At 26.9% G+C, this 14,674-nt stretch overlaps 2 protein-coding genes across 2 annotated transcripts; both read right to left on the minus strand.

The window, feature by feature from the left end:
• Window positions 1-586: 586 nt before the first annotated feature.
• LOC124829721 (uncharacterized) lies at window positions 587-1,270 on the minus strand. The gene has a single exon (XM_047303286.2). The coding sequence runs from the start codon at window positions 1,149-1,151 to the stop codon at window positions 780-782; it is 372 nt and encodes a 123-aa protein (XP_047159242.1). The 5' UTR covers window positions 1,152-1,270; the 3' UTR covers window positions 587-779.
• A 12,635-nt stretch (window positions 1,271-13,905) lies between these two features.
• Window positions 13,906-14,674, minus strand: LOC124829720 (uncharacterized). The gene has a single exon (XM_047303284.2). It carries the CDS (start codon window positions 14,486-14,488, stop codon window positions 14,138-14,140), a length of 351 nt encoding a protein of 116 aa, XP_047159240.1. The 5' UTR covers window positions 14,489-14,674; the 3' UTR covers window positions 13,906-14,137.

Genomic DNA, 14,674 nt, shown 5'->3' on the forward strand with positions numbered 1-14,674 from the left:
GGAACCAATATAAAAAAAAAAAGTTTGAATTGACTTTTTTTATTTTAAATTGACATTTGAGTTTCATAATAAAAGAGTTGAAAAAAATAAAGTAAAAATATATTACTTTTAATTTGTCTATATTTATTTCGGATACGGATCCTTACCTGGTAACTAATGACTCCAACACTCTCCACGTTAACTTGGACAATTGAATGCATTTTACGGATTCAATTCAAAGTAACCTAATTTTGAAAAGGTTTAATCATTTACCTAATCTCTATTTTTATTTTTAGTGATTTTTTTAATTAGTTCCTTCAATGTTTTTTTACACCAAATGTATTATTTGATAATTCATTCTTTAAAGTATTTGGTTACTAACAAGTTTTTTTTTTATAAAAAAAAAGTGTGTTTAAAATAAAAATTATTTTAAAGTATTTAGTAATTTTTATTTTAAATTTTATTTTAAAAATTTATTATCTTTATAATCTTTTACTTATATTATTATTCTTTGTAACTTAAATATTACTATTCTTAAAAATAAAAATTATTTACAATTATTATATAAATAAATGAAACACTAATTCCTATCATAAAAAAAACAAACTATTTTAACATGAGTGTTTTTTATTTTTCTTTGTTTAAGGTTCCTTGTATTTACCTTCCATAAAATACATTCACTTTTTTTTTTTTGGAAACAGAGAACCATCAGACAATAACTGTATAATCAGAAGAAGAAAAAAAACTCCGAAAAAAATTGAAGGACCGTGGTCTTGGTGACAGTTGTTTAAAGCGCGTAGCTAAAGAGCGAGTTTGAGGTCGAGGGCAACATCATGTTGTTCTTTGTTCTTCTTACCATTGTTGGTGTCTTTGGTTGTGCCACGTGAACTTGGACTGGGAAAAACCAAAGGTGGTTTTCTGAAGTGAATATCGGTGGTAAAGTCCTGAAATTCGAAAGCAACTTCTGGCTTGGCCTTGGTTGATGTAGTGGTGGTGGCCTTCATCTTTTTCCGGTTGCTCTCGTTCTTCTCCAACTCCATCAATTCCTTTCGGCGCCGATCACGTGCGTCGCGGAAGCTCCTCAAGAGCGAGTAAAACTTCTCCATCTTCATCTCGTCGTTCTCGTCGTCCCGATCGTCATCGTTCCTCACTTCTCTCTTCTTATTTTCCATAGCAAAACAGAGAGAAAAACAAAACTCTAATCAACGGAAACAATGGGAGAGAGAGGTTTAAGATTGTTGGTGCGATGAGAGTAGGTATGCCAGCATTGTCGGAAAGGAATGCCGTGTTTCTCAATTCTGCGTACTTTTTATATAGAAAAATGTTTGTGACGTTGAGCCTGTGACGTCAGTAACTTGTGCTTTCGCTGCACGCGTAAGGCTGGCTTTGTGATTCGTCATGATTCCTACCTCTTCTATTCTAGTCGAGTAGTCCCTTGACTTATTTGTTCTTGTCTACTATTCATCTCTTATGTCATAGACCAATTATTAAATATTTTATTAATACATAACTAATAAAATTGTTTATTACATCATATTATTTCACTTTCTTGAATTATTTATTAATAATGAGGCCACCATGCAATTAGTGTATTAAGTTTGTAAAGGGTTACAAATAATAATGAAAATATTGGATCTCCTTCAAATTCATCTTTTCCAATCGACTTCAATTTCTTTAACCAAACACATATGTCACTCTTTTTTCATTCCTCATAAATAATATATATGTTGAAGCAAATTGAACATTAAAAAACATAAAAAATTGTGAGAAATAAAAATCAATACTATATATCAAGAGACATTTCTATATCATTTCAAACCATGTTTGATATGACATGTATTTTGATAAATCAACTTTTATTTTAAGTTTAAATATTATTTTTGTCCTATTTTTATATTTGTTCAATCTGATTTCACGTTTAAATAATTTTAATTTTTGTAAATATAGTACTTTTTTTATAATAATGATTAAATAATTAATGACACATGTACGTCATGTGTCATCTGTCATCGCAATTTATTTTAATTATTTTTTTAAATTATTTATATACCAAGTGAGTATCGTATCAATGTCAATGTGTGGCTCAATTATTGTTTTTTTCATTATTTTAATTCAATTTAATCTTAATTTTTTAAAAACAAAATAGAACAATTTTTTACTTTCTAAATTTAATTTTTATATAAATTTTATATTAATATTTTTATTAAAATTAATATTTTTATTATATATTTCGAAAATTCAATTATAAATTATTAAATTTAATTATAAATATTTCTGAAAATTATTTTTAAGTCAACATTATGTTTTACATGCAGAAATAAAAAAATTAAACATAAATCTAATAATTATATTCTAATTATATTGATATTTATAAAATTTACATTAAAATATAAAACATTTAATAATTACATTCTATTTAATAATTAAATTTAATAATTAATTTAAATTTAAAATTAAATATAATAATTTATATTTGAATTTCAAAAATATTAATAAAATTGTTAATTATAATAAAATATCAATATAACATCTATATAAAAATTAAATTTGTTTTCAATTTTGAGAGTGTCAAAATTGTTTCATTTAAAAAAAAATAAGATTGAATTAAATCAAAATAATTAATATAAAATCTGAATTGAACAAAAGACAATGACATATCTACAAACACGATACTAACTTTATAGGTTTCAAACTAAAAAAATTAAATTTAAAAAAAAATTAAAAGGTTATAAAATCATAAATTAACATATGTTAAATATCATATTGGAAAAACATCAAATTAACTAAAATTGATGAAAATTGAGACTTTATTGGACATGAAAAAAAAACTACATTAACTAAACACAATAAAAATAGGAATCAAAATAATATTTAAATATTTATTTTATATGTTTCTTCACCTATGAAAATAGGTTAAATTTATATTTTTCAACTATTTAAATGTCATTATGAAAAACACTAAACTAACCAAGATTAATGAAAATTGAAACTTTATTTAACAGTGAAAAAAAGAACTACATTGATTAAATACAATAAAAATAGGAATAAAAATAATATTTAAACATTTATTTTATATGTTTCTTCACCTATGAAAACAGTTTAAATATATATTTTTCAACTAAATAAATTTATAATATTCCCCTAAAATAATAAATACGAAAATTTATTAATAATTCTACATTAAGTATGTCAACATCTAAATGTTACAGTTTAAACAAAAATATTATTCGTGCAACACAATTTACATATAATTTTTTTTCTAAAGTACTGTTATGGTTATTGTGATATCCCATAATATACGACATGCATATATAATATTAAAAAACAGTTAGAGACATATAACGGACTATATTGGTTACAGTCATCCAAAATAAAATCAGAGTTGGTCTCTTAAACATAAAGGATCATTGTGAATTATCATTAGAATAATACTAGTAATCAAGATCCTAGACATACTAAGCTGTAGCATCACCTTCTTCCAGCGCTTGCTCCACAGACACCTCATCTTCATCTGCTCACATCCAATTTAGGATGATCATTGCAATAGGAAACATACCCAAACAAAGCACGAACACACAAGCAAGGGTAAGCTAGTTTCACAAGCAAGCATACTATATTAAAGTAAACAATTCATCAAATAAATACTTTAAGCCAAGCAAGTTAAACCAAACAAAGGAACATGTCATAAACTAGACTTGACTCGTCCGGACTTAGAATGATAGTCGAACTATGGCGAGTCCTACATTCGTGGTGGCTTATGAAACTTGGGTTCCCCACCCTGCTACACTCACGAGGTTAGCCTGTTACGGGCCTTAAGGCATACTGGAAGCCTCCAAGACTAAGACCTCCTGCTACTCCTCACCACATGGATTAATCCCTCTACTTGAGTATGATTAGCCATTGGAGTTTCAGAATGACCCCCAAGACTGAGCTCCTACACAGATGGAACTTGATTTACAACTTGGATCATACTTTCATCACTTTGTAATCATATACTTTCTGCCACAATCAACATATACACAATACCAACAATATACATTACTCACCACTCACAAATTATAAAAATAACATCTCCATAATTGAATCTAAGTTAATCAATACCAAGAACCAAACAGCTCCAACTAACCCATAACAGCTCATAAAATGCATCAATTTATACATACCAACAAGTAATAAAATTATTGATTAACACTCGCGTTTCAATATAAGAAACAACTATCCTTACTTTATTATATATATATATATATATATATATGTGTGTGTGTGTGTGTGTGTGTGTGTGGATCCTTACTTTAAATTCCAAACACCAGTGACTGATTTCCTAAAATTATAATTAACTAGAAATTAACACATGATAACTTTATGCATCTACAATCAACTTGTTTTATTTTATTTTTATCCTAGCAGAGATCTTTCTTTACCCCAATTGGTCACCGGAGAGGACCCAGATGTCTGAACGCATTAAACTCACCTTCGACGCCAGCACATATGACTAGCACAACTGACTGGACCAGGCCAGGGTTGCTCTATGATCAAGGATGTGCCAACTAAGGTTTTTAAGGTTCCTCTATCCTATCAATAAAGAAAGGCTCTCAACAATTAACAATTAATTTATTTAAATTATCTACCTTGTTCTCTTATGCTCTAAATATGAATGCCTAATTTCAATATTTTCACTTCCTCTCACAACAACCTCAAACAGTACCTGTACATCTATTTAATACCCATATACATGCTATTATAGAACCCTTACTTCAGACCTTCCAACAAGATCAATTTGAGCCAACAAACTCATGCAAAACAGATTAAATTCATCACATCACAACATGCACAATTTCACAGTTTCAGTTATAACACCCAATACAATAAAAGTCATAAAACAGTTTCACCAGAGTACACCAGTTCAACATTCATATGCATATATTTTTATAAAATAAATTCATACAAAAATAATTAGCTCCCATTACCTTAGTGGTTACAAGTACAACACTCTTTAGAGGAAACCCCAAAACAGTACTCTTGCACATAAGCAAGTTCAACAGGATCTACAAAATATCAAATTGGATACAGAGACATCTCTTAGAGTTAGAATAGGTAGAGAATCTAGAGGGGAACTCCATTGATTTCATGCAACTAGAAAATTGCATGCCCTAGGTTCAAAGGAAAGGGAGGAACAGAGAAAGATAACTTACCCGTCCAAAGCAGAATTTTAATCGGATGAATGGAAAGCTCTCAACTCCGTGAACGAAAGCACACTACCTATTTGAAATTTCAACGGTGGGAAGTGGTGGAAAAGTAGAGAGAAGTCAGAGCAAGAAGAGGAAAATGGAACTGAGTTTAGAGAGAGAAAGAGTAACTGGAGCTAGAAAATGAGGCCTCTTCTGAGGTCCTAGTGCCCTTAACTTCTTGGATCAGGCTGCAGGACCCAATAGCATTTCATTTTCAGGCTCTTACCGTTATGCTTTAAAATATAATTTTACATTTTTATAAAATTATATTTTAAATTTGTACTTCACTTCTTATTTTAAATAAATATCAATTTAAAGAAAAATATATATTTTAAAAACACGTAATAAATGTATTGATAAGTCAGTCTTTTTCTTTATTTACTTTTTCCTTTTTCTTTTTCTTTCTTTTCTGTAAAGTTTCTCCTTCATGTCTCTTCTCTTTCATAATATGATTGTAACTTACTCAGGAGTAAAGAAACACTTTTATCCAAGCAGATTTTTAAATAAAATAACTTTATATTTATTCTATAATTTTTTTCTCTTATATATTTATTTTTATATGAATTTGACATCAATATTAGTGAAGTCATTTGAAGAATTAATTTTATTAATTCGTTTTATCACATATTAAAATTCTATCATATCTGAATACTTTATTTTAAATTTTTAAGTGTGAAATAGTTTAGAATTTGAAAATTTTGTCTTGAAAATAGACATTATACGTAAGAAAGGCTATTATATTTTGATAGAATTATAAAATAGACTACGTGAAGATGACTTAATCACTAGATTTTAGTTCTTAAGCATGGCTAAAACTTTGTTTGAACTTGAATATTATTAAATTTTGATGGATGATTATTTGAGATATTCTTAATTAAATACTTTCAGTACCATGTTGATATACACAAGTTAATAATGAAGTTCCTTAAACCACGTTTTGAACATTTCCTTATGATAAGTTATGAATTTGATACGAATTTAAATATATATACTTTGAGTTAAGATCTTAAGATTAATCTAAAATAAGTAAATAATGGTGTTTGAGTAAATAATGGTTTAGGATTACTCAATTAAATTGTTTAAAAGATGTTTGCTTTGAAATATTTTTTAAAATACCTTGAGATGAATTGATTATAATGTTGAAGTTGGTTTTTTTTATATATATTTTTGCTCTCTTTTTTTTTTCAAGTGAAAGCAAAGGGTTTTTCCTTTAAGCGAAAATAATATTGTAACTCAACCTTGTTTTTGTCAAATTTTTGCTAAAGCATATTTTTTTCTCAAGCTAAAAAAAACTTGGTCTCTTTGACTTATTGAATGTGAATATTTTTTATAAATGCAAATTGAGTATTAGTTTTTATTTTTATATGTGATTTATTTACGGTTTTGTTTAAATAAGTTCTATTGTATAATTGCGCTTACTAATGTTATGAATATTGCATGTTATACGGGTATGGTTATCGAGATTGATGAGAATTGTATGAATTTATGATTAAATATATGGGATTATTTGTGAATTGTGGTTTGATTTACGTATTAAGTATTGTCATCTATATTGTAACAAATATTTTTTTAACTTTACTGATGGTCTAAGTCACATTGACTAATATATCAGGCGATGAGAAGGTGAGGGAAAAGTTCTTACATACTGTACCATAAGTATGTGCAACATGGGTTATTATGAACTTACATTGATTTCATGATTAGTGAGTTTGTTTGTAACTCTACATCTTAGATTGGATAAAATGTTAATTTATGATAAAACTTACTTAATGTGATTTCAAAAATGCATTAGTTGATATTCTATTTGTTGAATATCTTTTATTACTAGATCTATGTGTGATTTATATGATTATAGACTATTGATTTTTCATTGAAAATGATTTTTTATGACTTATTAATTAAAATGTATCTTTTATATAGATTTTCTTAAGATAAAATTTTTGTTTTCAATAACTTTACATGTGTTTTTGTGGTGTAACTTGCTTTGACTATACTATGTACACAAGTTGTATAAATAAAATTGCATTATGGGTGGAGGTATGTTTGTAAAAAGGTTAACTATATTCTTTGTTACTAAATTATACCACAATTTTTATTTTTGATCATATCTCAAACTTTGATCATCTTAAGTTTTCATACTTAAAAAATGCATGGATACATTCTTCATCGTCGTCCGACGGTGTTAAATGATTTTTAGCATGAAAAACAACTAATCATACTAATATTTTAAGATGTTAATAAGAAGAAAACATGTAGTACATCCAATATGATTTATCATTTGTTAAGTTAAAAAATAATTAACATCATTAAAGAGAAAAACTATATTTATTCATAACCTAATATAATAAAAGTTAAGATAGAAACAAAAATAAAATTGAGTTAAATAAAATTCTTTTAGGATATTTTTTAAAAATTTACAAAATTGAAAAAGAAAACGTTAAAACTAGTTTGTTTGTAAGCTAAAATTAAAATTTAAATAAATTATATAGGGAAACTATTAAACTAATTTAGATTTATGAAACAATATTTTTTACTTTTCATTATTAAAATTGTTTATAAAAAAATATGAAAATAGATCAAATATAGTTTAAGATAAAATTTGCATACTGTTCTAGGTATAAATGGTGTTCTTTGTGTAATTTACTTTTACCTTTAAAAGTATAATTTATTGAACGTACTATATAATTTGAAGATAAAATTTTAAATTTAATTAAAAAATAGCACCATACTTATGATTGGTCTTGTTGTAGATATTTTTGTTTGGCTCTGTTTTTTTTAGAAATCTGAATTGATTGTGTTGATATTAAATGGTTAGACGGTAGTAGGTACAATACAACGTGACTTTCGCTTGGGGGGACAACACTGCATTGTTTAGATGTGACAGCGTGAAAACGACGCATCAAAGAATCTTAACAAATACTCAACACGTGTCACTCTGACTAATGCATGACAACATTCTATGATGTCATACTTACATGTCATCTACTATTATTTATTTCTTCTCTCTCACCTTTCCCCTACCAGTCAATAACAGGATGGCAGCAAAGGAGAGCTACTTTGACTTTACATATTGTTGAAATTATAAGCTATTTGAAAATTTATCAGCTAATGGATTGAATTTAAATTTTTTAATAAAATTAATTAGAAAATTATTTCATAAGCATAAAAATAAAAAATCAGCTATTTGACTTTAACACTAAAAAAATGATAAAAATCAGATTTGAAAAATATTAAAAAAACTAGTCGTGTATTTGCGATCTTATTTTGACAAACCATTTGTTATAATGGAAAGTTAAAAGACACTCATAATATATATATATATATATATATATATATATATATATATATATATATATATATATAAGATTTTTTAAATTTATAAAAAAATAATATAAATGTGGTTGAATTGGATTGGAGAGATGATTTTATGAATGAATGTTTTTAGGAGACGGAAAAAAAATACGATAGTGTTTGGATTAAAGAAAAAGTGACGTGATTCGAATGATTTTGAGACCGAAAAATTGTATATAATATAATGAGTATAATAAATTAAAAAAACATTTTAATAGATAAAATTATATGATTATTATTTTATCTTGAGAATATATGTAATATAAATGTAAATATAAATAATAGAAATTATATTAAAATAAAATTAAAGTCATTATTTATAATTAAAAAATAAAATTAGAAAAAATTAATTTAATTTAATTATTAATACTAATTAAAATTATTAATATTAATTATTACTATTTATTAATATTGAATTTATTAATATTAATTATAATAATAATAATGATTATTATTATTAATATTATACTCACAACTATTATTAAGTTTTATTTTTGTGTTATTATAAAATTATGTTCGTATTCCTATAATCAATTTCATGCTTCCTACTATCTTGAGAATATATTTCAAACTTTAATCACTGCCTACATATAAAAATCCAAGAACAGGCTCACTGAAAAAAAAAATTCAATACCCAAATTTTTTCAAAAGCTCCTCTAATTTTTTTTTTATTTCAAACAATTTTTTATATATTTGGCTTAATGTCAACGTGGAAAGTTAGTATAGAAATGTAGTCAAAGTTAAAACGCGTTGGGAAACACGAGAGGGTACAAAATTAAGCAAATTAAGGAAATAAGTTAGCATGTGTCTCACGCCAGAGGTTTCTTCCATGGTAGTTAGTTTGGGACAATTTTGTTTAAATATACAATCATATTTACTAATAAATAATTGGTCGTGATAATTTTTATGTTAGAATATAAAATGTTTTAGGATGAATTAATTAGAAAATAATATATTTTAATTGGTCTCGGAAAGGTGCAGTAATATGAAGAGAGGTACATGAAAAACTTTCCTAAATAATATTTGTATGATTGTAAATAATTCTAAATAAATATAGAGGAAAGAAGAATATTAGAAAACTCATAATATATAATGTAATATTGTAATTCGATTATTCCATAGCATATTGACCTGACGTTTTATTAATTTTTTAATATTATTTTTAACTTTTTAAAATTATATTTACTTAAAAATATATAATTGTAAATGTTAAAGTATCAGAAATAATATATATTGAAGTATTATTACTAGTTAGAATTTGAGAAGCCGACAAAAAAGAGTTACTATTTGAAGGTTTAAAAGAATAGTCAGATGCTAAAAGATGACTTGTTATTTGAAGGTTTAGAATAATAGTTAGATGTAAAAAAACAGTTATTCATGGAGATTGAAGGTAACATGTTTTCTCTTAAATTCCATCTTTTGGGTTGATTTTTTCATCTTTCACTCAAAATTGAATTCTAATTTTTTATTTTATTTTTTATTTTCTTCAATCATCACGCTTCATTTTCCTTTTTGTATTTTAAATTACTATAATTTATCGTTCATGCTTATTCTTATGATCTTTCATAAAAATAAGTTTAAAAATAATATTATCTAAGTTTAGTTGTTTCATTAATATTTCTGCCTTTTAATACTATGTGAAGTATTATAACATATTTATGTTTATCGAGTCTCTTTAATCCATTCAAATTTAAAACATTATTAAAGTTGTAGCCAAAATATAAAAAAAATCTCAAACTTATTTTTTTCATAAAATTTATTTTTGACTTTCACTTTAAATTTTTTAATTTAAAAAATAAAAAAGTATTATATGTATGATATAAAATTATTTAATCTCTTCAAATTTATCCTCTGTATGAATAAAAACTCTTAATTTAATTCTTTTTCCAATTAAATTTTAAACTTCACCGCTTTTACAAAATATAAATTGAACTTTAACATCATTTTAGTTTAATCTTTTAGACTTTTATTCTTGTATAAAAAGTGACTTTTGTAAAACTAGGGTATTTTTTTTTAATTTTAAATATCAAATATTCATATTTATTTGTTCATAATTCGTTTCATTATATATTAAAATATAATAAGATATAAAATTAGAAGAAGGAAAACAACCACAAATAGGTCTATTCGATATTTCTAATCTTAATTTTTATTATGTTTTAGTGTTTGGAAAAATTATTTATAAAAAATAAAATAACTGGCTCTGTATAATTCAAGTATTAATATAAAGATAAAGGAAAGAACTAAGACTAGAAGTAGTCTTCATAAATAAAAATGAAATATTTTATTATTAAATTAAAATACTTGAGTCTTATTTTATAAAGACCATCATTTTTCTAAAATTACCAAAAATGTTTTCTAAAATCTCAACAAAATTATTCATCTTTATAAAGCAAACAATAAAAAACTCTTTTCAATGCTAATTATATATTAATGTTAATTTTGCTTTAATAAACACATACAATATTCAATATTAAATGAGAATCCAAATATCTCAATAATAAATTTCAAACAAAATTAATGAAATTAATCTTTTGTATTACATATGTATGTTTTCATTGTATTAAAAATGAAACATAGCCATACATATTCTCAATCAACCATTTATAGATTAATAAAATGACTAAAATTTAAAATAAAGAAATTATCAGAATTTCTTCTTATTATTAGTTTATCCTAATTTAATACAAAAAATTACTTAAAAGGGGGTTAATTTTAAGAATTATTTCATATGGAATTAAAATTAACTTGCTTGCTTTTTAAATGGATAAAATTTGCAATAAAACTAAAGTTTATATTGTCTTACCAATTTACAAATGAAATGCAATGTAGAAATTAATTAAGATAAGATTAAAGTATAAGATGTCTGTTTGTAAAAAGAATATAGGGTTTAAGTACTTTTATCCTATTTATATTAATACCGTTAACTTGAAAAGTGTATATAAATTATACTTCATTATGATAATTTTATATTTCTTTAATTTTAAAGTTAATCATGCATAATATTAATATCAATATATTTTATTAATAAATAAAATTTACTCAAACTTATATAATAAATTGTTTAGTCTTTATTAAGTCCGGCTTAAATTTTCAAGGATAACCTATGACTTTAATGAATTTATATAATAGGATATGTAAATTACTATTATATTTTTTAATTAATTAAATTTTAAGTAATTTATAAATTTAGTATTTCTAATGGACTACATACTATATTCAATATTTTTTTCTTTCATTTGAGTATCTTATTATTTGAATTTATTGTCAATGAGATAAAGTTGATGTTATTTTTGCTTTTCTGTCTTCAATTTATTGATAACTTGTTCGTTCTCTTCTCATTCTTATTTAAGTTGTTGTAGGTTAAAGAAAATTAGAGAAAATTATTGATAACAAGTTTATCAATGAATTAGAGAAAATTAAAGAAAAAAAAAGTGAATGAATGAATTAAGAGGTAAAATAAAAAATAATGATAACAAAACTCAAATAACAGATTACTCAAATAACAAAACTCAAATATATTTTTCAATTGGTATTTATCTTTTTATTTTTTCTATTAATCAAGTGTGATTGTTATTTTGATCCGTTATCTAGCTTATTTTTATATGTTAAGAAATACAATAAATAATGTGTAGGATAACGAAATGGTTATGCTAGCAAATGATTTCTATATTATCACTTACAATTATTAAGAACTTATCCCCGTTAATACCGTACTATTTTAATGATTCAATATATTTTTAATAAAAATAAGTTATTATTTTATATTAATCACAAAATCTCATATATATTGTACTAATAGACAATACAACAATAGAATATAACAATCATGTAAGAGTCTGTAAAATTAATAAAGGGCTTTGGACTTTACGTGGGCAGGTACTATTTAAGGTTACTGTGAGGGGAAGGATGATATATAATTGGATATTTGATATCTAGAACAAGGACAATTTTAATAACTTAGATAATTAAATCATAACTTGTTAAAAACCTTTCTTTGTTGGTAGGATAGAGGGGACTTAAAAACCTGAGTTGGCACATCCTCATCATAGGGCAGCCCTGGCCTGGTCCACTACGTTGTGACTAGTCATATGTGCTGTGAGTCTGATGCGTTCAGACATCTGAACCCTCTCAGGTGACCAATTGGGAGAAAAGTGAGATCTCTACGATGATGAAAATTAGACAAGTATTTTACCAAATAAGAACCATTATATATATATATATATATATATATATATATATATATATATATATATATATATATATATATATATATATATGAACGTAAACTGGTGCATGGAGGAGATCTCACTCATTTTTCTTCTTCTGTTTGGATTGATTGATGTTGTTTGAGTGCCAGGATGTATGTATGGTGTTGTTGAGTGGTTGTAAAGCATATGAATGTGAACTACAGTGATGTAATTGAGTATGAAGTGGACATCTCAGGGTGAGATGATTGAAAGTGATGTGTGGGGTGTTGTGGCTGTTCTGTATAGGAGCTTTGAACTGGTATGTCTATCCCTACACTCGAAGCACTGTTCATGCTCAAATAGAGGAGAGCAGTGTAAGTGGTGAGAGTAGAGGGAGGTTCTCGTCTATAGTCTTAAAGTTTAGACATACACAGATGGGGATTTACCTTGCATAGTATTGGGGAGTGCCAGCTGAACTACGCAAGTGCAAAGACGACCAATAGTTCGACAGTTATACTAATACGGATGAGTCGTGTGAGTGGTTGAGTCATGGTTTAAAGTGGTATCAGAGCCTAGCCTCTCCCAGTACGGTGTGGTTCGAGGACGAACCAAGCGGAAGCTGGTGGGCATGTGACACCCGGGCATTGACGAGGACGGGGAGTGATCGCCGGTGCAAGAGGCACGAAGTGCAAGGGGCACAGACAAGGAGCGGCTCCTGACAGGCTTCCAGTGGAAGGGACACATGGATGAATCGAACATACACCGGAATGAAAGGGATTTAGAGACTGTGTAGGTATGAGACTATACAATTGAATGATAGCTTAAAGGGATTGATTTGGCTACTTATATCACCAAATGCATTTGTTTTTCGGTACCCTAACTCATAAGAACTCCAGAAAAGTCTGGTGGTGGTGATGTGTGGGGACAATCAATATCCCCTGTAAGTTGCTGGAACGTTACAAATCACATTATTAAATCAAGTGGTAAAAATTTAATTAAAAATTATAAAAGATTTTAGTATCCAATTGGTAAAATTCTTTTGATAAAAACTTAACTAAAAATAATAAAATATATAAGGAAATTAAACCTCTAAAATATTATAAATTTATATTATAACTTATCTCCTTCCTCCTGTTTTCCTAGCACGGCCATCGATGGAAGTGAAAAGGCACAATTATTATTATTTCAGTAGCTGAAGTTGGAAATACAGTAGAGGAGAGACTTACAACTTACAAGCCTTAAAAGCAAAAACCACATTAACTAAGCAAAAATCTACAAAATCAGGTTAGAGAGATAAGACAGCCCTTTATAGGTTTCCGACTACAGATTGAGCAGCTAGACCTAGCCATGGTCACATGAAGAGAACACAAGTGCTGGTTGGGTCAGTTCTCAAAGCGAAAGACTCAGATCAATACCCTTTTCTGCAGCCTCTTTCTTTTCACAGTCTTCCCTCTGAGAAGCACTAGGGTCTGAAGCTGATTTTCGTTGCCGAGCTTCCTCATCAGCGAAATCCTCAACCTGAAACGTTGGCTTCCAAACCCCAACCATATTATTTTCTTCCTTCCTCATAATCTCACCCCTCTTGCTCCTTCTGTCACCCGACTTCAAACCCATCCATCGATCACGTGTCTCGCGGATGTTTCTCACCAAAGCGAAGAACGTCTCCATTTGGGCCTCCTCGTCCTCTTCGCGGCAAATTAGCTTCCTCTTCTTGCTGCTGCTACTACCACTCATCTCCATGCCCGGAAAGTGCCCAGAATAAAAAATTGAAGGGAAGAAGAAAAAAACGAAGGTTCTGAGAAAAACAGAAGGCGCATGCAGTTCTGTGAAGCAAGAAGACAGAACGCAGTTTCTTGGTTACTTCTTCTTGCTTACTAGTGATGAATATAAGGACAGCATCATTGTGGCTCTCCATTATGACCAACT

The sequence above is a fragment of the Vigna umbellata genome, chromosome 8 (genome assembly GCF_029865625.1).
Source record: "Vigna umbellata cultivar VRB3 chromosome 8, Vumbellata_1.0, whole genome shotgun sequence".
NCBI classification, from domain to species: Eukaryota; Viridiplantae; Streptophyta; class Magnoliopsida; order Fabales; family Fabaceae; genus Vigna; species Vigna umbellata.